Raw genomic sequence first — 24629 nt, 5'->3', positions numbered from 1 at the left:
ATGGTAGTGCTGCCGGAAGCTGGTCCGCACTGTCATATGCCCAGCTGGGCAATGTTTGTGCTGCCAGACGCGGAGCAGTCGTGGCTAGCGATTGTGGTCGTAATGTTGAATGGTCGTAAGTTGCATAGGTCGTAAGTCGATCAATACCTGTATAGTTATTTTTTATTGAGTGCTGGATTTTCTGTATGAAATACTATAGGGATAATTGGAGGCTCTGAATGGTTTTGTTTTCATCCTGAGAGCATATATAATGTATATATGTGGGTTTATATATATATATAAAATATATACTTTTTATATAAACTATAAATATATATATATATACACTATATATGGGGGTTTTTTTGCTTTGAAAGGTGGGGTGCGGTAGTTTATCTTATCTCAATCAGTGTTTGAGTCCTTTTGAAGCTAGACATCATGTTTTGTGAAGAGATTTCTATTTCTAGTTTGTATCAACACTAAGGACATAGTTCATTAGTTCATTTGGGATGCCATGTCAACCTTGTTTTCCAGATCCTCTTTTCCATAGTGAGCCCTAGAACCCAATCTGTTTCCTTTGTGCTAGTGAGACTGCTGGAAGACCTGGTCAGCTGCTTAACTTCTCAGCTCAAACTTACTACTTAATGTCTTGGCTTTTCAGTCACCTTCTCTGAATCAGTAAAAGCCTTGAGAATGACCAGGTGTGGTGGCTCATGCCGATAATCCTAGCACTTTTGAGAGGCCAAGGTAGGAGGATTGCTTAAGCCCAGGAATTCAAGACCAGCCTGGGCTACAAAGCGAGACCCTCATCTCTAAAAAAAAAAGTTTTTTAAAAATTACCTGGGCTTCATGGCATGTGCCTGTAGTCCCAGCTACTCAGGAGGCGGAGGCGGGAAGATTCTTTGACCTCAGGAGTTCGAGGGGCTGCAGTGAGCTGTGATCCAGCCAGTGCACTGCAGCCTGGGCAACAAACAGGGAAGGAAACCTTGTCCAAAAGAAACCAAAAGCTTTAAGAGAAAAGGAATACCAAATTTGGGCCATCTGGGCTTCATTTGGGTCATTTGCTTCTCTTCTTCTTTCCTTGGGTTTGTGGTGCTTTCAAACAAAGTGTTTAGTATCTTCCAGCTCTCCTCATTTTCCTAGTTTTTTCAGCAAGATGGTTGAAGGGAAATGACTGGTTTGCCACTTAATGGAAGTAGACAATTCCACACATAGTATTTTTTGAAATATATTTTTGTTTTTAATTGTTTCTCCATCTGTAACCAATATATTTTTTGTCAATAAAATAAAATAATTATGGAAATGATCTATACAAGCAGTGGAGCTTTTCTGTCATAATTTGTTTATTGTACCCTAAGTAAATTTTTTTTTCATTGATAACCTATGTTTCCCTAGTTCCCAACATGTGCCAAGTGTGAATTACAGTATATGGTAGAAGTATATTATTGAGGCATAGCCTAATGAAAAACAAGCAAGTAAATGTGGAATATATTACTGACAATATGTTTTTTGGTAATTTGTTACACAGCAATAGTAACCAGAATATTTGTAATATCACTTTGTATTATGTTCAGTCAGCTGAAGGGGCTGGCATATGAATCCTTTACTTATCTTGGCTGATTTCTAGTTAAGATCATATCACTTTGTGTAAATGTAACTTCACAACAGTAGAATTACATTTATTACCCTTTTCCTTTGTTCTTCTTTTGTCATATATTTCATTTAAATATTTTATTGAAAACTGAATTAATATTTATAATTTATACTTGTATTATAATTTTGGTAAAGGAATTAAAACACATTAAGGGCACAAATCTTAACCTTACGGTTTAATTAATTTTGCACATATTTTCCATCTACAATTCTGCTTACTATTTTTGTTTTAACTGTCATTTGTCTTTTAATGAAATAATATGTTTGTAATATTTTTCTAAATATTTCTCTTAAGTGTTCTTCACTCCTTCCTGAAGTACCCAGTTTCTATCAGGTATCTCCTGTTGCATTATGCATATAATTGTTTGGTCAGAAACAAATTGTCTGAGGTTTGTTTATGTGATTGTGTCTTATTTCACTCACAATTTGAGACAGTGATTTTACTGGATGTAGAATTCTGGCTTGAGTATTTCCTCTTTAAGCATTGGAAAGGTGCTGGTGCACTTGTTCTGCTTCACCATAGATTCTGTTGAGAAAGCTGCCATCACTGAAATCATCCTGCTTAGGAATATATCTTTATTACTTGAAAGTTTTCAGTTGACATACGTTTGTTCACTGATATTTTCTATACTTCATATAGTTATCAAATATACAATTTGCTAATGTCATTTAAAACTTCAATAGCTATTTCATCAATCCAAATTTTCCCATTTAAATTAAAAGATAACTCATTTGATTGACAAGAGCAACAAGACAAAGCAAAATAAGAAAAGCTCATATGAAAAACAGAAATCCAAAATATCAATATTTTTCTTGTATGATCTATAGCAAAATATTTTATGTATGTTATACTTAACTAATATACAATATAATTATTCGTTGATGATTTTACAGGTGAAGTGATTTATATGCCATATATTTATACAGAATCAATGAAGTAACAAGAAATATACAGAACATAAGTGAAAGCAACAAGAATTTATGCATATGTGTATGCTTAATATATAACCATTTTGGTATTCAAGTAATTATGAAATGATAGTCTCTTTGACAAATGGAATTAGTAAAATGCACCAAGGATATATGCAAAAATAAGCATGAATTGGGAATTAGTATATGAAATATGCTAAATGCTTAGTGGAAATTAAATAAATAACAATATATTCTTTCTTATATTGATACAAAACTATGGAATTAGTATAAAATGATCCTGAGTATTTGAAATTAATTTGATATATTTTAACAATTTTTTTTTTTTTTGAGACTGAATCATACTCTGTGGCCCAGGCTGGAGTGCAGTGGCGTGATCATGGCTCACTGCAACCTCTGCCTCCTGGGTTCAAGCGATTCTCCTGCCCCAGCCTTCCGAGTAGCTGGCATTACAGGCGCCCACCACCACACCCAGCTAATTTTTGTATTTTTAGTAGAGACGGGGTCACCAAGTTGGCCAGGATGGTTTTGATCTCTTAACCTTGTGATCTGCCCCTCTGGGCCTCCCAAAGTGCTGGGATTACAGGCATGCACCACCATGCCTGGCTAATTTTGTATTTTTTTTTTTTTTTTTTTTTTAGTAGAGACGGGGTTTCGCCATGTTGGACAGGTTGGTTTCGAACTCCTGACCTCAAGTGATCCACCCGCCTCAGCCTCCCAATGTGCTGGGATTACAGGCGTGAGCCACCGCGCCCGGCCCAATGTTTTAAATTTGTCTACATTTTATACAATAATTGCCTTTCTATAACAGTATCTGACAGAGCTTGTTAAAGGTGTGTATAAAGTATGGATAAAAAAGGCAAAACAAGTAGTTTCTAAATAACATATGCTGTGTTAATATGATGAATACTATATAACTTTTATAGCCAATCAGGTGAGCTTGTATACTTGCAGAAGATATCACAAAGACATATTCCAAATATAAAAGGAACCAAATTGTACTTCATTTTACTTGCATGTGCAAGTGTATAAATATTTTACACATGTAAATACTTTGTATACATGTTATCATTTACACACTTTACTGCTAATAATGGTTATTTCTGTGACGCAATATGCAATTGCATTTTCTTTTCTTTTCTTTTTCTTTTTCTTTTGAGACAGTCTCACTCTGTTGCCCAGGCTGGAGTGCAGCTGCACGATCTTGACTCACTGCAACCTCTGCCTCCCAGGTTCAAGTGATTCTCTTGCCTCAGCCTCTCAAGTAGATGGGATTACAGGCATGTGTAATCACGCCTAGCTAATTTTTGTATTTTTAATAGAGACAGGGTTTCGCCATGTTGGCCAATATGGTCTCGAACTCCTGACTTCCCAAAGTGCTGAGATTACAGGCATGAGCCACCATGTCCAGCCATGCAATTGTATTTTTTAAAAAAATGTATACTGGGCACATGACAAATTGATAATTAATAAAGGAAAAATCAAAGAAATAGTGAAATGAAGGCATATCACTGATGATTTTCTTGAAAGATGTACTTTGCTTTTTTTTCCCCTTTGGTAAGGCAGTACAGAAAAGGTAAGAAGTTACATTTAAAGCCAGAAACAGAAAAGAAATAAGAAAATATATAAATAATTTATGTTAAGAAAGTAATTTAATATAGTAGTGAAACATTTATAAATACCTGACCTTTAATTAGTCAGTGAAATAATTATCCTCGAGGCCATAAGTAAAATAGTCACAATGAATACTTTTTTATTTGTTCCACTAGGATTAAATACCAGTTATATTGGGAAGTTAATCATATAGTCAGGTGCCTTTGTTACCATGATATCAGAAAAAATGACAGCAATGTTCAAGGTGATAATGACTTTTAAATTTTAGCTGATAAGTATCTAAAAACAAATCTTTAAAGTAAGACCTTGTATTGTTATTTTTTTTTTGTTCCATTCTTATGATGTGTATAAAAAGTTTAGCGAGAATTACTATTTTCAGGCCTAGCACAGTGATTCATGCATGTAATCCCAGCACTTTGGGAGGCTGAGGTCGCAGATCACTTGAGATCAGGAGTTTGAGACTAGCCTGGCCAACATGTCAAAACCCCATCTCTACTAAAAATACAAAAATAAGCCGAGCGTGATGGAGCACACCTGTAGTCCCATCTACTCAGGAGGCTGAGGCATGAGAATCACTTGAACCCAAATGGTAGAGGTTGCAGTGAGCCGAGATTGTGCCACTGCATTCCAGGGTGGGTGACAGAGTAAGACTCTGTCTCAAAAAAAAAAAAAAAAAATTAATTAAAAAATGATTGGTATTCTAAGGAAAAAAAATGTGTTTGGGCTTAACTGTGAAATTCAGTTGTCTTGCAGAATTCACTAACTGGAGATCATTATGTTAAGTGAAATAAGCCAAGCACACAAAGATAAATTTCGCATGTTCTCAGTTATTTATGGGAACTAACGATTAAAAAAATTGAACTCATGGACATACAGAGTGGAATGGTGGTTGCAAGAGACTAGGAAGGGCAATAGAGGGTGGAGGGAGGAAGGGAGGATGGTAAATGGGTACAAAAATAAAAATAAAAAGAATGAATAAGACCTAGTATTTGATAGCACAACAGGGTAACTATATATAGTAAATAATAGTTTAATTGTACCCTTTAAAAGAGTATGGATTGTTTGAAACACAAAGGATAAATGCTTGCAATGATGGATACCCCGTTTACCCTGATATGATTATTACATATTGTACACCTGTATCAAAATATCTCGTAGAGCTCATAAATATATATAACTACTGTGTACCCACAAAAATTAAAAATTAATAAACGATATTACTTACAGACTAATTTTCAGTAACTTGGAAACATAATCATTCAATCTGTGAATAAAGGAGGCTTTATTTTGTTCCTTCCAATCTTTATGAATATTTTTTCTTGCATTTCATGTTCTGGCCGTGACCTATGTAAAATGTTGAATAGAACTTGTTATAGTAGGCATTCTTATCTCTTATGATCTCAAGGGGATGTTGTAAATATGTCACCACTAACTATGATATTTACTAAGGTTTTCTGAGTTTTTAAAAAAATCATACCTAAATGGTAAATTTTGTCATATGGTTTCCTTATATATATTATGGTGCTTACATAATCATGTCCTCTGCTTTGTTAAAGTAGTTTCATTCCAATACAACAATCTAAAAATTAATTCATGTTTTAATTCTACCCAGTTTATTTTTAGGTTTACATACTTGAAGTATCTTTGGCTTCTGTTTGTCAGACATACTTTGTTGTTACTTTTCTTTATAGGTATAGCCAGAGTGTTTTCCTGAGGGATATAAATCTCTGGTTTTCTCTATTTTTTTTTTTTTTTTTTTTGAGGCAGACTCTCACTCTTCCACCCAGGCTGGAGTGCAGTGGTGTGATCTTGGTTCACTGCAACCTCTGCCTGCCGGGCTCAAGTAATTCTCATGCCTCACCCTCCTGAGTAAGCTGGGATTATAGGTGTGAACCACCACATTCAGCTAATTTTTATGTTTTTAGTAGAGACAGAGTTTCACCATGTTGGCCAGCCTGGCCTCGAACTCCTGACCTCAGGTGATCTGCCCATCTTGGCCTCCCAAAGTGCTCAGATTACAGATATGAGCCACTGCATCCTGCCTATGGTTTTATTTTCTGATAATGGTCTTGTCATTGTAGTATAAAGCTTATAAGGGTCACATGAAACATTTTGGAAAGTATTTTTACTATTTCTGTTATATGGAAGAACTTATAAAAGTTTGGTGTTGTTTCATTCTCATTCTATGGAAAGTTCATTACTTCAGAAATCAGTATAGAATATATTTATAAATATATTTTTCAATATAGAGACAATTTTTATGAGATATGAGGCAGTTGAGATTTCTTGTTTTCTTGATTTGTTAAGCTCGATTTTTCTTTGCACTTTTTTATTTTTGTGTAATACAAATTTATTAGCATAAAATTTCCTATATAATTATGTCTGTGTTTCCAGGATATGGAATGAGGATTTCCTTTACATTGCTGATATTGATTATTTTGACTTTTTTCTTTAATCTGTTGCCAGGGTTTAATCCATTTTTTAACCCTTTATGAAAATAAAAATTTTTAGATTTGTTGGTTTTCTTTTTGTAATTAAAAGTATATCTCACTGATCTTATATTGTTTTATTCCCTTTTGCTTCTTTCTCAGAGTTCCCATCTGTCTCCTTACATTACCCATCTGTACTTTCCTTTAGAGCCCTTCACATATTAATCATGGTTATTTTAAATTTCCAGTCTGAAAATTCCACAGTATCTGCCATACCTTAATCTCTTTTTGCTGCTTTTGATGCTCTGTCTCTTCAAACTGATTTTTATTTTAATTTTTTACTTTTAGTATGCCTTGTAATTTTTTTTTCAAAATGTGTCTTTATGTACTATATATTAATAGAAGGAACTGAGATAAATAGGCCTTTAATTTAAGGTTTTATGTTAATTTGGCAAAGCATTAGAATGTGTTTACTCTTTGCTATTGTCACAAGATCCTTGGGTATCGATTTGCCAGCTGGAAACCTCTGTGGCCAGTGATGCCTTTGTCCAAGGCTTGCTTGGGCCTGCTGGGCCCACTCAGCCCGGCAGGCTGCACTTGGCTTGTGCTACCAGCCTGGATCACACACCTGCCAAGGACGAGTAGAGTGGTGAGGGGAATGTGAGCAAGCCATTGTGGGGTCAGACCACTGTGCAAAGCCAGGCATGATGGGTGTGGTGGGACGGGTAGCTGTAGGTGCCAGCATGGGCACCAGCTCCAGCGAGGCCATGGCTGGGCCAGGCATACTGCAAACAGCTTCCACAGCTGGCACCAGGGAATGCTGTAGCACCTGGAAGCTCAAAGACACCAGGAACTGCAGAGCCCCAGAGAGGATGTCACAGCCCTGGCTCGGGGAGCTCCTAGGTCTGGGCTCCCCAAAGGACTGCAGCTGTTCTCCCCATTTCTCTTCTCTCCTCCTTGTAACTTGCAACGTGTTTCAAGCAAGGGGCGTGTTTCAGTTCTGTTAGTATTACAGCCCTTTTAGCCCCACCATTTGGTGGCTCTCAAGTTCTTGTCCTGCATCCAGAAAGATTGAGATACATCAACAAGTAGAGGTTGAGCAAGGCGAAGAGGAGCTTTACTGAGCAACAGAGCAGCTCAGAGGAGACTCACACTGGGTCAGTCATATCCTGATGAGTGTTCAGCTCTCACCAGAGAAGAGACCCTGCAGTGGGTAGCTCCTCTCCACAGCTGGTAGTCCTGTCGTCTCCTCAGCTATCAGCAGACAGGAAACCCTGGAGTGGGTAGCTCCTCTCTGCACTCAGATTACCCCGTCATCTCCTCCAGTCTGGCTGAGTCCAGGGCTTTTATGGGGCCTTATAAGGGAGGAAGTGCATACCAGTAGGTCCATGGGCTGCCATGGGTGGGCCCAGAAAAAGCATCAGTTTGCACTCTGGTCTGCAGGCTTTAGGCCTTTCCTGGCTTGAAGGTGTGGCCTCACCAGGGACCTGCCCCTTTCTGCCTCGGAGTCTGTCTGCCTCCCATCTGCTTCCTGCCACTGTTCATGGCACCCACGCTGTTCCTGACAAAGGGTGCTTGCAGGCCAGCACTGAGCTGCCTTCAGCTCCCCGTTGCCTCTCTCCAGTGTTTGTTAGCACCCAAAGTCTGGAGTCAGCACTGACCTGAGTGTGTACACACCTGGCCAGTTGCAACAGTGACTGGGCTTAGCCTCAGTTTTGCTCAGAGATCAGAGCAGGCACTGGGAGCAGAGAGAGGCCAGGCAGTGGAAGCAGGCACTTCTAAACCTGCAGGGACAGGGAGGCCTTTCCAGGCCCCCTAGAGTGCAGCCATGCCTCCCCCACTGCAGCCAGCATCATGGCAGCAGCCACTGTAGATGGGCCACTGCTGCTATCACTGTCATTGTAAGTGTCATAGGCAAAAATATCCTTTGTGTCCTTGTTTTAGTCTCCCCTGTTGTCTTTGAGTTTCCCTAGGGAAATCTTAAATAAGGTATAAGATTTGCAATTTTTTGTATTGTGATACTCTTTGTACTGGATCCAGCAATGGGCTTCTCCTGAGCTTTTGCTCCAGTAAACTGTGATTCTCTGTATTTGCCTGTCTCTCCAGTATTTGAGGCCATGTTTCACCCTGTGACATCAATTATCTGATGGAGTAAAGAGATTTGTTGATTTTCAGTTTGTTCAGCTTTTGTTCTTATTTGAGGATGAGTGTGACAACTAGAAGTCTCTATTATTTGATTTCTATAAAGTTTTAGTATTAAATTACTGTTCTCTATATAATATCTTGAGATGTATTATCAGATAATGCTGAGTATTCTATTTGGCATTTATTGATATTAATATTCCTTTAGGACATATATTGATTTATCTTACATTTTATAATAGATTCATTAGAATAAAATTGAATGCAAATGAGCTATTTTCAACTTTAAACAATATAACTTTTTATGTATATACATGAAATATATATATATCACATACATGTGTACAAATATTTGTGAAACCTTAACTAAAAACAAGATAATGTAACATAGCCATTTCTTAACTCATTTCTTTGTGCAACTTTGTATTTTCTCCTTTTTTTCTTCCCCCAAGTCCCCCTCTTTTTTCATAATGTAGAGATGATATTCAAGTCTTTATATGGATATATATTTTAATTTTTCTTGTATGAACATCAATGAGTGATATGGCTGGATCACCTGATAAGTGTATCTTTCAGTTATTTTTTAAAATATCAACATGTTTTGCATCTTTATTGACTGTTTTATGCCCTACTAGCAGTGTGTGAGAGTCACATTTGTCCTATATCCTTGCCAGCACTTGTTTTGGTCATTATTTTACATTGTAGTCCTTTTTCTTTTCAGACGGAGTCTCGCTCTGTCATCCAGGCTGGAGTGCAGTGGCATGATCTCTGCTCACTGAAGCCTCTGCCTCAGGCTCCCAGGTAGCTTGGATTATAGGCAAGTTCCACTATGCCTGGCTAATTTTTTTTGTTTTTTAGTAGAGACAAGGTTTCACTGTGTTTACCAGGATGATCTCGATCTTTCTGGCCTATAGTCCTTCTGATAGATGTGCGGTGGTATCTCAGTGTCACCCAAAATTGCATGGTTGTAATCAAGTTATACTTCTTTGTATCCCAGACAGCCTCAGTAAATGGAAAAACTAGATGACAGGCCTGAAGCTAATCGTTTCCTTCCTATTCATACTTTGCATCTATGATTTTTTATGATTGAAAGCATTAATTTGTGTGTGAAATACTAGAGAAGTAATTACAGACTGAATAATATTTTCTTCCCTCTTGGAGTATTTTCTTTTACTTCTATAAGGCAGTTAGGGTGGTGACATGAGTAAGGCAAGGGATTGGGGTGAAGATCATCTCATCAAAATCAGAGACTGAGTCTGTTTGAAGCTAGGTCTCATGTATTGTGAGGATTGTTCTATTTCTGGTTTATATGACACTTAGGGCATAGCCCCTTGGTGATGTTAAATGAAACTGAGGTATTTCCTAAGGTTTCCTTTCTATGATGGGTCCTGAGCTCCAATCTGCATTCCCTAGGCTGGAAAAGCTGCTGGAAGCCCTTGTCAGTTGCTCAGCTTCTGAGTGACAACATCTTACTTTGCATCTTGGGTTCCCAATTTCCTCCTTTGAGGTAGGATTCTATGAGGGGAGAAAGGGGGACCAATTTTAGTATATCTTCAAAGAGATGTTTGTTATAGTTTTACATCTTTCTTAGTTTATTTTTCCTCAGCAGAATGTTTGGGTTGAAATGTCTGGTCAGCCATTACTGGATGTTTTCACAAATACTGTTTTTTAAAAGCATGTTTTAATTTGCATGTGTTTTGTCTCATATCCATTGAACTCAAACTGGTAAAAAGTGAAACCATTTTGAATTAAACTTTCTTTATTGTGATAATGCTATGTTTACTTGCAGTGTAGAAAATGATATAGAGACATCCCATGCACTCTTACCCAGTTCCAGTCAGTTTTGCCATCATGCAATACTGTAATACAATATCTCAACCAATATATTAATATTGATCAAGCCAAGATAAAGTACATTTCAGTCATTGCAAAGATCCTTTGTGTTGCATTTTATAAGAACACCACATCCCACCACTGCAGCCCCTACCTCCCTCCCATTCCTGTTTTTCAGCAGTCAATAATCTGTTCTTCATCAAATATATATGTATGTGCATGTGTACATGTGTGCACCTGTGTGTGTGTGTGTGTGTATGATTCAAGAATGTTGTATAATGAGGCTGGTTGCGGTGGCTCATGCCTGTAATCCAAGCACTTTGGGAGGCCAATGCAGGCAGAATACATGAGGTCAGGAGTTCAAGACCAGCCTGGCCAACATGGTGAAACTCCATCTCTACAAAAATTATCTGGGCATGGTGGCATCTGCCTATCGTCCCAGCTACTTGGGAAGCTGAGGCACAAGAATCTCTTGAACCTGGGAAATGGAGGTTACAGTGAGCCAAGATTGCGCCATTGCACTCCAGCCGGGGCAATACAGTGAGACTGTCTCAAAAAAAAAAAAAAAGAATGTTATATAATGGAATAGTATTATAATTGCTACTTGGGTTGTTTTTTTTCCCTGGAGATTTATCCACGGTGTTGCATTTACCAGGATTTTGTTCCTTTTTCTTGCTAAGTAGTACTTTATGGTGTGAGTGAACTATATCTAGTTGACTCATTTTACACTTTTATGAAATTCTAGTTATTTCTATGTTTTGGTTAATACAGATAAGTCTGCTATGAACATTTGTGTACCATGTTTCCATGCAAACAAAAGTTTTCATTTCTCTGGGATAAATGCCCAAGAATGCAACTGCTGTATCATATGATGTTTGCTAGATTAATTTTTTTAACCTGCCTGTTTTCTTTAATGATGCAGCATTTTACATTCACACATGCCATGTATGAGTGACCTAGCTTGCATACATTTTTGCCAGCATTTGGTGATGTCACTATTCATGTTTATTCTGGTCATTCTACTCTATGCGTAATGATATCTCATTGTGGTTTTCATTTGCATTTATCTGATGCCTATGATGTTGAACATCTTGTTTTCATTTGCCATCTGTATATCCTCGTAGTGAGGTTTCTGTTTATGTCTTTTTCTCATTTTCAAATTGGGTTGTTTATTTTATACAGTCACATTTTGAGAATTCTTTATATATTCTAGATGCTAGTCTTTTTTGAATATATGGCTTAAAAATATTTTCTCCCAGTTTGCAGTTTGTCTTTTCATTCTCTTAACACAGCATGAAAAGTTGAATAGCATTATTTTTTAATTTTTAAGGGGCCCAATTCCTCAGTCTTTCCCTTTATGGATCATGCTTTTATTGTCAAGTCTAAGGACTCTTTGCTATGTGCTGGATTCTAAAAGATTTCCTCCTCTTATTTAAACAAAAATATGTTTTACATTTAAATATATGATCCACTATGAGTTAATTTCTGCATAAGTTATGAGGTTTATATTTTTGTCTCTGGATATACAATTGCTCTAGTACTACTTTGAAAATATTTTTTTCTCCGTTAACTTGCCTTTGTAGTTTTATCAAAAATCAGTTGTCCTTACTGTGGTACTGTTATGAGTTTTCTTTCAGTTCCATTGACCTATGTGTCTGTCCATCCACCAGTATCACATTTTCTTGATTATTGTAACTATACAAGATGTTTTGAAATGGGGTACTGTGATTTCCTTCTACTTTATTTGTAATTTAAAAAATTGTTTCATCATCCTGTTTTCTTTTTCTTTCCATATCTATTAGAACCATCCTGTCTGTATCTAAAACAAAATATTGTCATAATTTTGTTAAGAATTATTAAACCTGTATATCAATTTTGGGGAGAATTGAAATCCCACTGTTTAGTCTTCCCATTTTCAACACAGTATGTCCCTTCATCTTTTTGATCTGCTTTTATTTTTTATTTTTATTTTATTTTTTTATTTCTTGAGGTGAAGTCTGCCTCTGTCACCCAGGCTGAAGTGCAGTGGCACAATCTTGGCTCATTGCAACCTCCACCTCCTGGGTTCAAGTGATTCTCCTGCCTTAGCCTCCCGAGTAGTTGGGATTACAGGCACCCACCACCAAGCCTGGCTAGTTTTTATATTTTTATTAGAGATGGGGGTTTCACCATGTTTTCCAGGGTGGTCTTGAACTCCTGACCTCAAGTGATCCACCGGTCTTGGCCTCCCAAAGTGCTGGGATTACAGGCATGAGCCACCACTCCCAGCTCCACTTTGATTTTTGAAAATAAGTGTGATGCAGTTTTCAGAACATAAGGCCTGTACGTGTTTCATCTGATTTACACCAAATTATTCCATTCTTAGCAATTATACATTTTATTGAATTTTAAATATCAGTGTTTATATGGTCATTGCTAGTATATTGAAAACAATTGATTTTGAATGTTTTGTGTCCTGCACCCTTGATGAACTCAGTCATTACATCTAGGAGTTTTTTTTGTAGATTTCTTGGGGTGTTTAAACGTAGACATCATGTCATCTTCAAATAGAGCCAATTTTATATATATCTTTTATATGCTTTTTTCCTTTTTTTCCTTTACTGTCCTAGCTTGCACCTTCCAGCACTATGTTGAGTAAGAGAAGAGGAAGTAGAGACATACTGTACATGTTCCTGAACTTAGAGGGAGAGGATTCAGTTTTTCTACTAAATTATTTTTTACTATATTCACCTTGTTGTGCTAGCAAATACTAGGTCTTATTCGTTCTTTCTATTTTTTATATCCATTCAAAATTAAATAGAATGTTAGGTATAGATTTGGTCTAGATGCTCTTTATAAAGTCTAAAAAGTTTTCTTCTAGTCCTATTTTTATGAGTATTTTATTAAAAATTATGAATGGGTGTTTAAATTTGTTAGTTGTTTTTCTTCATCAATTGATGTGATCTTTTGATTTTATCTTTAGCTTACTATTATGGTAGATTACAGGGATTGGTTTTGAAATATGGAACCAATCTGATATCTCTAGAATTAATTCCACTTGGTCAAGGTGTATAATATTTTTGTATATGGATGAATTCTATTTGCTAATATTTTGTTAAGGATTTTGTGTCTATATTCAGTAAAAATTTGTCTGTAGTTTTCTCTTTTGTACTTTTTTGGCTGATTTTGTTATCAAAGGAATAATAGTTTCATAAAATGAATTGGGAAGTGTTTCCTCTTTTTCTGTTTACTCAGTTTTTATTTCTGTTTTCTATTTTAAATTTTGAAATGTTGCATTAGCTTTTTTTTCTTTTTGGCGGAGTTTTGCTCTTCTCCCCCAGGCTGGAGTGCAGTGGTGTAATCTTGACTCACTGCAACTTCCACCTCCCAGGTTCAAGTGATTCTCCTGCCTCAGCCTCTCAAGTAGTTGGGACTACAGGCATGTACCACCACACCTGGCTAATTTTAGTATTTTGGGGAGAGCCGGGTTTTCACCATGTTGGCCAGGCTGGGCTCGAACTCCTGACATCAGGTAATCCACCTGCCTCAGTCTCCCAAAGTGCTGGGATTACAGGCATGAGCCACCCTGCCTGGCCACATTAACATTTTTATCTATTTCAATGTATATTGTGATTTTCTTTGATAGTTCCTCTGTGACTCATGGGTAATTTAAGGTATTTTGTTTTGTTTACAAATGTTTGAAGATTTTCTGTTATCTTTTTGTTAAGGATTTCCACCTTGATTATATTGTAATGGAAAAACTAGCTGTCTGTGCTTTCAATTCTTTTAAGTTTGTTGGGATTTGTTTTCTGTGGCAGGATATGGTCTGTTTAGGAAGATCAAATTTTGTGGACACTTAGTAATTATAAATATTTTGCTGCTATTGAGAGGAGTGTTCTGTTAATGTCGATTAGGACTTGTTGATGGTATTACTGAGATCCTGGTATCTTGGTTGATGGTATTATTGAAATCTTTTATATTATTGCTGAATCTGCCTAGTTTTTCTATGAATTGTTGTGAAAAGGGAGTTAAAATCTCCAGTTATAATAATAGATTCTTCTATTTCTCCCTTTTGGTGTATCAGTTTGGCTTCATAAATTTTGCAAATAAGTTGGTTGGTACATATACATTAAGGTTTGCTATGTCTTATTATTGGATTGAACACTATACCATTATATAATGTCCCTCTTTTTATCTGAGAATTTTCTTTGCTGTGAGATATACTTTATCTGATATTGATATAGCAATTTTTGCTTTCGATTATTATTGACATGATATGTATTTTCCCATCTGTTTACTTTCAATCTGCCCATTTCATTATATTTAAAAGTATTTGTTGTAGATAGCAAATAGCCATATTTTTTAATCCATTGTGTCAGTGTCTGTGTTTTAATTGGTATTACGTTTTTAAGCATTTACATATATGTTATTATATATATAACAGGGCTTCAGTCTGTCATTTACTTTTTTTGTTTGTTTGTTCTCTCTTTGTCTCTCTGTTTTCCCTTTTCTGACTTCCTTTGAGTGATGATAAAAGTCATTTTAGTTAGCTTGGGCTTTCATAACAAAATGTCATACTCTGGGAGACTTAAATAACAGAATTTCTTTTCTGGAAGCTGGGAAGCAAAAAATCTGGTTATCATTATGATTGAGTTCTGGTAAGGACTTTCCTCCTGGCTTGTAGATCTTGCTGCCAGAGAGAAAGAGAAGGAGAGGAAGAGGGAGAAGGAGAAGGAAAAGGGGTGTGAGGGCAGACAGAAGAAGGGAGGGATGGAGGGAGGGAGGGAGAGAGAAAGAACAAATTGTCTGGTGTCTGTTCTTATAAGGGCACTAGTTACTTTAAGAGGGTTCCACCCTAATGACCTCATCTAAACTAATTATTTCCCAAAGGCTCCAAATGCTATCGTACTGGAGATTAGGGCTTCAAAATATGAATAGCATATATGTTTTTATTTTTAAACCAGATTATTGAAAAAGTATAAAATGTTAATGGCTTTTTGGAAAACAATTCTGTATCTTTTTGTAAATTTATAAATTTACTTATAATTTTACACCATAATTCACCTTCCAGAATTGTGCCTGAAACAACTACCCACACATATGTGTTAAATTTAGTCTATTGTAATCATTAATCTCTATCAGGCTTCTTCTAACCCCACCCCAGTAAGGAGGGGAGAGGTACTTCATCACTTCCCAGTGGGGTGAAAGTCAAAGCTCCTCACATTTTATCTGGCCGCAGATTGATTAACTCAGTGCTAAGGGGAGTGTGCCTTACCATCTGTTGAGGATAAAAGTCCCAGCTGTCTATTGAAACATCTCTGACAACGTTAGGGGCACTTTGGGGTGACTCCTTACAGCCTGGAAAAGATGGAAATCTAGATTCTAGATTCTCAATTGGCTTTTGCTGTCATGATGAAGATAATGATTGGCTGTAGTCCTGCTGCGTCTGTTGTATAAAAGTTTTCTGTATCAGCAGACTGTCTCTTTTCTAGCACTTTATCTAAAGAAAGCCAGTTTTTGTTGACGCTTTTTTTTGGCCAACACTTTTTGGCATTTCTGGATTGCGAGGTTCTCTAGCTACATATCCAATATTTATAAGGCAAAATCAAATCAAAACAAAACAAAACAGAAAAACAGAAAACCAAGCCCAGGGAAAACACTGTGTTGTTTCCTTGGGTCCTGAGGTGCTTAACCAGTCTCTCATCTTCACCTTTCAGAACGTTCTTATGTTTGTTTTATATATAACATCAAGATTTTTAGTTATACTAAAAAGTTTAGTTATATTAAGAAATAAATAGGAATGATATGTCTACTTCATCTTCTCAGACACTGACATCCAACATAATTTTTAGACAATGATCTTCATAATCAGCGTATTTATTTTTGCCATCATGTGTTTCATTTCTTTCAATATAATTATTTTCATTCATCCTATAAATGTTTGTTCAGTTCCCAAACATGGGCCAGGTGTGGATCATGTGCTGCATTTACATTATTGAGAGAAAGACTAGTGGGAAAACAGATAATTACATATGGAGTATATAATTGCAGGTAAATATTGTGATAATTTGTTGTGCAGTAATAGTTACTAAAATATTACTGTATTTTTTTGTTATTTTTAGTACTTTCTCAAGCAATCAGTGTTTGAATACTTTTCATCTTCTACTTAGACTTTTATAGTATTGCTTCCTGTAACACACAATCCTATTCTGCTTTGACAAAATATATTTTAAATGCAAAATTATTTATATAAACATAATGCATATCAGAATCAATTAGGTAACATGCAATCTGTAGAACATAAGTGAATGGAAGAAGAGTTCATGTACCTATCTATATTTATATACCTATCCAATCATCATGTGTATATATAAATATATATATATAGGCTTAATGTATAATACTGTATAATAATTTTGGTAATGAAGTAATTATGAAATTATGGAGTACCTAAAGATGGAATTAATAATTTCTATCAAAGGTTATACAAAAATACATTGAAATGGGCAATTACCTATTAAGTAGGCTTTCTACTCAGTGTAAATTATTGTTATTTTTTACTGTATGATGTTTCCATTTATATAATATTTTGGTAAAGGCAAATCTATAAGAACGGAGATCAGATCAGTGCTGAGTTGAGGGTAAGTGGAGGCATTGACCAAAAAATTACATGGAGGAAGTTTCTGGGGGTGATGAAACACTTCTATATCAACTGTGCTGTGATTATACACTGTTTGTGTTTGTCAAACTCTACAATACACTAAAAAGGGTGAATTTTACTGTATATAAACTTGAGCCTTAATATGAATTGCACATTGTACTTTAGTTTATTTTCTTTATTTATTGCAAAATATTTTATTTAAAAAAATTTAAGTTTCAATAGCTTTTTAGGTACAAGTAGTTTTCAGTTAAATGGATGAATTATATAGTGGTGAATTCTGAGATTTTAGTGCACCCATCACCTGAGTAGTATATGTTGTATATGTTGTTGTTTTCTTTAATCCCATACCCCTCTCCCACCCTTCCCTTTCTGAGTCTCCAAATTTCATCACATTACTTTGCATGCCTTTGTGCACTCATATCTTAGCTGTCACTTGTAAGTGAGAACATATGGTATTTGGTTTTCTATTCCTGAGTTACTTCACTTAGAATAATGGCTTCCAGCTCCATCCATGTTACTGCAAAAGACATTATTTTATTCTTTTTTATGGCTGAGTAGTATTCTGTGGTATATGTATACTACATTTTCTTTATCTACTGATTGGTCAATGGGCACTTAGATTGGTACCCTGTCTTTGCAATTGTGAGTTGTGCTGCGATAAACATACATGTGCATGTGTCTTTTTCATATAACAACTTCTTTTCCTTTGGGTAGATACCCAGTATTGGGATTACTGGATCAAATGGTAGATCTACTTACAGTTCTTTAAGTAATCTCCATACTGTTTTCCATAGAGGCTGTACTAATTTACATTCCTACCAGCAGTGTTTGTAAGCATTCCCCTTTCATCACATCCACACCAACATCTACTGCTTTTTGAATTTTTAATAATGGCCATCATTGCAGGAGTAACTTGGTAATTCATGGTGGTTTTAATTTGCACTTCCCTGATGATTAGTGATACTGAGCATTTTTTCATACGTTTGTTGGCCATTTGTATATCTTCTTTAGAGAAATGTGTATCCATGTCCTTTGCCCACTTTTCAGTGGGATTATTTTGTTTTTACTTGCTGATTTGTTTGAGCTCCTTGTGGACTCTGGATACTAGTCCTTTGTTGAATGTATAGTTTGCAAATATTTTCTCCCATTCTGTGGGTTATCTATTTATTCTGATGATGATAATGATGATCATGATGATGATGATTTTTGTTGTACAGAAGCCTTTTAGTTTAATCAGATCTCATTTATTTCATTTTGTTTTTGTTGCATTTGCTGTTGGGGTTTTAGTCATGAATTCTTTGCATAGGCCAGTGTACAGTTTTTCCAAGGTTATCTTCTAGAATTTTTATGATTTCAGGTCTTAGATTTCAGTCTTTGATCCATTTTGAGTTGTTTTTTTATAGATGAGAGATAAGGATCCATTTTAATTCTCCTGCACATGGCTCGCCAATTTTCCCAACACTATTTATGAAATAGGGTATCCTTTCCCTAGTTTAAGTTTTTTTGTATGCTTTGTCAAAGAAAATTTGTTTGTAAGTATTTGGCATTTCTGGGTTCTCTATTTTGTTCTATTGATCTTATATGTCTACTTTTATATCAGTACCATGCTATTTTGGTAACTGTAACCTTTGTGTAAATTATTTAGGCAAACAGATACTTTCTTATTTTTAAACCAGATTATTCAAAAAGTATAAACTATTAATGGCTGTTTGGAAACCAATTTTGTGTCTTTTAGTAAATTTATAAATTTAACTATAATTTTACACCGTAATTCACTTTTCAGAACTGTGTCTGATACAGTACTCATACATAGGTATTAAATTATGGGCACAAAAAAGTCAAAACAGCAATTTTTAAAAATTAATTTTGCTGTGTTCATACTGTATTATGAAGCTTTTAAAGCCAATTAGATATATGTTAAATATTTATGAAATACATCCTCAAGGTATATTGCCAATGAAAAGAAATAAAATTGTCATTTATATACAGATATGTGTACAGTTAGGTAAATGTATTATTCATGTAAATATAAATTTTTGTTTACATCTGCTAATATACATTCTTCACTGCTACTTCACAATTACTTCTAAAAAGAATTATATATCACCATTTTAGAAAATTTACACTACACATATGCCCTATGTATATAAAATAAAGCATATAAATTAAAAAACATATTATGATGACATATTCCTAAATTTTGAAGACCTATACCTTGCTTTTTTATGTTAAAGTGGTATAGAATGAGATAAGAAGTAAAGCAAAAGTTAGATGTAATATTTAGAAAAGAGTTATGAAGGAAAAATAGTAAGATAAATATAGGCAAGTTATGGGCCAGACTTGGTGGCCCACGCCTGTAATCCCAGCACTTTGGGAGACTGCGGCAGGTGGATCATCTGCTGTCAGGAGTTCAAGACCAGCCTGACCAAAATGACGAAACCCTGTCTCTACTAAAAATATAAAAATTAGCTGGGCATGGCGGTTGGCACCTGTAATTTCAGCTACTCTGGAGGCTGAGGCAGGAAAATCGCTTGAATCTGGGAGGTGGATGTTGCAGTGGGCTGAGATCATGCCATTGCATTCCAGCCTGGGTGACAAGAGCAGAACTGTCTTAAAAATAAATAAATAAACACGTTATGACAAAAATTATCAAATTGAATTGTGAAGTTGAACTTCTCGTCTATGAGATTACAACACAAGGGGGACCTTTTGTAAAATGGTAAGACAGAATCATCTTTTTATTGTTCTACTAGAATTAAATGTCAAGTGTAAAGTTTATTTTGTATTTTGAGGTCTCTATTACTATGATACTACTATGAAAAAATGACAGTATTAAGGATTAAAATTATCTTGTTTTATCTGATCGGTATATGAAAAAAGCTGTAAAAGTATGACCTTGTAATGTAAAGGGTTTCTGCTATTTCTTATGGATAGAAAGTTCAGTAACAATTGCTGTTCTTAGAAAAAATTTATTAATATTTAACCATGTGGAATCCCGCAATCTTGCTCAACTTTCTGTTTAATTCCAATGTATTATCATGAGGAAAGATTTTTAATATTTTACCACTAAGTATATTTGCTGTAGTTTTTGAGTTTTTTATGATTGGATGATAAATTTTGTCATATTGTTTCTCTCTAATGTGATAGGAACATGATTTTGCCCTTTGTTTTGTTGTAGTTGTTTGATACCAAAGTGTTTATCCCATTAGAATATATTCTTGGATAAACCCATAATGATCACAGAATATTATAGTTGAAGTACCTTTGGGTTCTGTTTTTCACACATGAGTTGTGTTTTGGCAAGTGGGGTGGAAGAGCCAGGGATTCGATGAGGGATATATGTACATCATTGATTTTCCTCTCTTCCATTTTCCATATCATTTTGACATAAAGTTTATAGGCATCTCACAAAGCATTTTGGGATAACTTTTTATTTTTTCTATTACATGGAAAGGCTTATGCAAAGTTGGTTTTTTATTTTGCCATTATATGGAAAAACTCACTTCTTCAGGCATCAGTGCAGGGATCCATTCATAGGAAGATATTTCACAATTTATTTACAGGATATAGGACAATTGAGATTCTCTAAGTTTTGTTGTTTTTTTTTTTTGACATTTTTGAATTCTTTACTTTTTGTGGCTACATAGTAGGTGTATATATTTGTGGGGTACATGAGATGTTTTAATATAGGCATGCAATGTGAAATAATCAAATCATGAGGAATGGGGTATCCATCCCCAGAAGCATTTATCCTTTGTGTTACAAACAACCTAATTTCACTCTTTTAGTAATTAACAATATATAATTAAGTTATTATTGACTATAGTAACTCTGTTGTGTGATCAAATAGTATGTCTTATGTATTCTTTCTATTTTTTTTGTATCCATGAATCATCCCCACTTCCCCCTACCCCCCTGCCCAGTCTCCTACTACTCTTTCCAGCCTCTGGTAACCATAAGGACAGTTACCAGAGGCTGAAAAACTCTGTATGTCCATGAGTTCAATCACTTTGATTTTCAGATGCCACAAAGCGTGAGAAAATGTGATGTTTGTCATTCTGTGCTTGGCTTATTTCATTTAACATAATGATCTCCAGTTCCATCCATGTTGTTGCAAATGACAAGATCTCATTCTTTTTTATGGCGGAATAGTACTCCATTGTGTATATGTACCACATTTTCTTTATCTGTTCATCTGTTGATGAACACTTAGGTTGCTTCCAAATTCTGGCTATTGTGAACAGTGCTGCAACAAACGTGGGAGTGCAAATGTATCTTCAATATTGTGATTTTCTTTTTTTGGGTAGATACCCAGCAATGGATGGCTGGATCATATTTGTAGCTCAATATTTAGTTTTTTGAAGAACCTCCAAACTGTTCTTCATAGTTTTATTATTTTTTAAGCTGTGTTTTCCTTAGATTTTTTTTGTGTGTGTAATATCAAAGTTCTTAGCATAACATTGTTTTTATACATGAATCACCAGGATATGACATGAAGATTTCCTTCACATTGTTGATAATGAATTTCTTCTACTTTTTCATTCCCCTTCACCTCCTTAGTCTTAGTAAGGGTTTGTGCTACTCTTTTCCAAAAAAAAAGAAAAAAAAAAAGGTTTAAAATTTTCATTCCTCTTTGTGTATTTTAGAAAATGTCATAGATCATTTTATTGTTTCATTTCTGTTATTGGTTTCACATTGAGTGACAAACATTTTTCCCAATATTTCGAGATAGGCTTTCTGACCACAAATTTCAGGGTTTCTTATTTTGTATTTATTGCTGCAAATATTCCTTTACACATGCATATTGTATCTCACACTTTTTAATAGCTTCATTGATATATAATAATTTTAAGCAAACTGTACAACTTTAAATTGAGCAATGTAAGTTTTGACATATTCATTTGTAAAAACATCACCAGAAGTGATATAAAGTACATATCCTTCCCTCTACTCAAGTTTTCTTGTTCAACTTTGTATTTCCCTCTCCAGTTTCTATGCAATATTTCCTCTTTTCCCATGATGTGTACATTATTGTACAAGTGTTTCTATGAGCATATCTTTTTATTTTTCTTGGATGAGCATGAAGGAATGGTATAGCTGGATCACATGATATGTGTACCTTTATATCATATCAGAATATGTCTTATGTTTTTGAAAGAGTTTGTATTGTTTTACATCCTACCAGCAGTCACAAATGCTCTACATCTTTGCCCTCACTTATAATGGTCATTATTTTTTATTGTAGCTCTTTTAATAAGTACATAGTGGTATCTCCCTGTTTATCTAAATTAGTGTAATAAAATCTTAGTTTTTTCTTTCCTAATGCATGCCTAGTAAATGGAAAAAAAGAATATATCATGCTGTGGAGGGACAGTTTAAGGTGACACTTTGGAGCCTGGTGAGGGCCTGGGTTCTGTGAATGAGGATGGTGTTTGTCTGGCCAACAGCAGTTATTGTCTTTCTACGAGTTTTGTGTCTTTTTTTGTCTGTACCCTTTCTAGTCCTTTGCCTAGAGAGAGCAGGCTTTTGTTGGAGGTGTTATGTTCTTTACTTTCTGGTGTTTTCTGTTTGCTGGATTTTTCTGTGTTAGGGCTTGGATGCATGAGGCAGAAAGAAAACAAAACAAACAAAAGAAAATGTAGGAATTCTACCATGTTATTTCCTGGTTTCTAAGATACCTATTCAGTTTTCCTTATATTTTTTCATCTTTCAGAGTCTCCCTATGTTCACTTTGTTTATAATGTCAAGGGATTTTAGTTACACTTAGAGGGATAAATAGGGAAAAATCTCCAACATTTTGAAAGCAGACATCATTTTCTTTTTTTACCAAATGATCTTTTAAACAAGCAGTGAATTTTTTTTTTAGCCATCATTTGCTTAATTTCCTTCAATGTAGTTATTGCATTCATTCTATAAAGATTTCTTCAATTTCAAAGTGCCAAGTATGGATGGTATGCTCTACTTACATTGTTGAGGGAAAGAGTTGTGGGAAACCAGGCAAGTATATATAGAGCATCTTATAGAAAATAAGTTTTGTGGTAATTTGTTATAGTAACTAGGGTATTGGCTGTGTATTTTTGTGTTTTGTTTAGTAGTTGTTCAAAGGGTTGATATGAAAATTCTGTACTCTCATCAACTCCGTAAACACAGATAGTAACATTTCCTAGAAATATAACCTCACTGCAATTATATTTATTCCCACTTTCCTTTGTGATCTTGTTTTATAGTTTAGATCACTAATATTATCACTTTTGTTTTAAAGAGTCAGATATTTCTCAAATAAATAACTGAAAATATTTGTCTTTTATATTAATGCACAGGTTTCTTCTACCTGATGTTCTTCACACCTTGTATATCTGTAGTTCTTAGTTTCCGTCAGGTGTCATTTCCATTTAGTTTGAAGAACTTCCTTGCTATTCGTGGAGCTGCGTCAACTGAAAATATCCTACCTTCTAGTACTTCAGACTGTAGCCTTATTTGGAAAGAGCATCCTTGCAGATGTAATCAAGTTGAGATAATGTCATTAGGGTGGGCCCTAGTCCAATATGAATGGTCCTTATAAAAAGGGAAAATTTGGACAGAGTCATGCATAGAGGGAAGTCTGTGTGAAGATACACACAGTGGGGATGCCATGTGAAGACGGAGGATTGGGGTGATCCATCCAAAAGGTAAAGAATGCCAAAGATTGCCAGCAAATCATTGAAACCTAAGAAGAGGCAAGGAAGAATTACCCTACAGATTTCAAAGAGAGAATGGCCTAGCTGACACCTTGATTTCAGATTTCTACCCTCCACGACTATAAGACGATAAATTTCTGTTTTTTTAAAGCCACCCAGTTTGTGATACTTTATTATAGAAGCCTTAGAAAACAAATACATTCCCTTGGCATTACTTAAAGTTTGGCTACTTAGAAATTTTCTGAGATTTGATTATCTGGATGTGATTTATTTCACTCACAGTTTGGAGGCATAACTTTGTTGGATATAGAATTATGGTTTTAAGCATTGGTAAAATGATGGTAGTTTTTATTTGCCTCTCTGTGGATTCTGTGGAGAAGGCAGCCAAAATTTAAATCATCATTCCCAGGTAGGTCATGTATCTTTATTTTCTTGAAGTTATGGGTGGATATATATTTGTTCAGTTCATGCAAATACTTTACATTTGACTGGGCACAGTGGCTCATACCTGTAATCCCAGTGCTTTGGGAGTCAGAGGTGGGAGGATTGCCTGAGTCTAGCAGTTCAAGATCAGCCTGGGAAACATAGTGAGATGCTGTTTCTACCAAATATAAAAATATAGATATGTAAATTAGCCAGGTGCACTGGTGCACACCTGTAGTCCCAGCTACTCAAGAAGCTGAGGCAGGAAGATCCCTTGAATCCAGGAGTTAGAGAGTACACTGAAGTATG

The 24629-nt window shown here is 35.3% G+C and overlaps 1 protein-coding gene across 1 annotated transcript in view; it reads left to right on the top strand.

Annotated features, from left to right (window-relative positions):
- Positions 1-24629, top strand: part of LOC116556590 (protein SET-like) — a 49467-nt gene continuing 24838 nt past the window's right edge. Inside the window, exon 1 of the mRNA XM_032285843.1 lies at positions 1-99. Within this exon, the coding sequence (XP_032141734.1) occupies positions 1-99 (99 nt within the window). The remainder of the gene's footprint in view (positions 100-24629) is intronic.

Source organism: Sapajus apella, unplaced genomic scaffold (genome assembly GCF_009761245.1).
Source record: "Sapajus apella isolate SASKATOON/1434 unplaced genomic scaffold, GSC_monkey_1.0 scaffold17, whole genome shotgun sequence".
Lineage (NCBI taxonomy): Eukaryota > Metazoa > Chordata > Mammalia > Primates > Cebidae > Sapajus > Sapajus apella.
The sequence above is the reverse complement of the archived record's forward strand: the minus strand, read 5'-3'. Positions and strand labels throughout refer to the sequence as shown.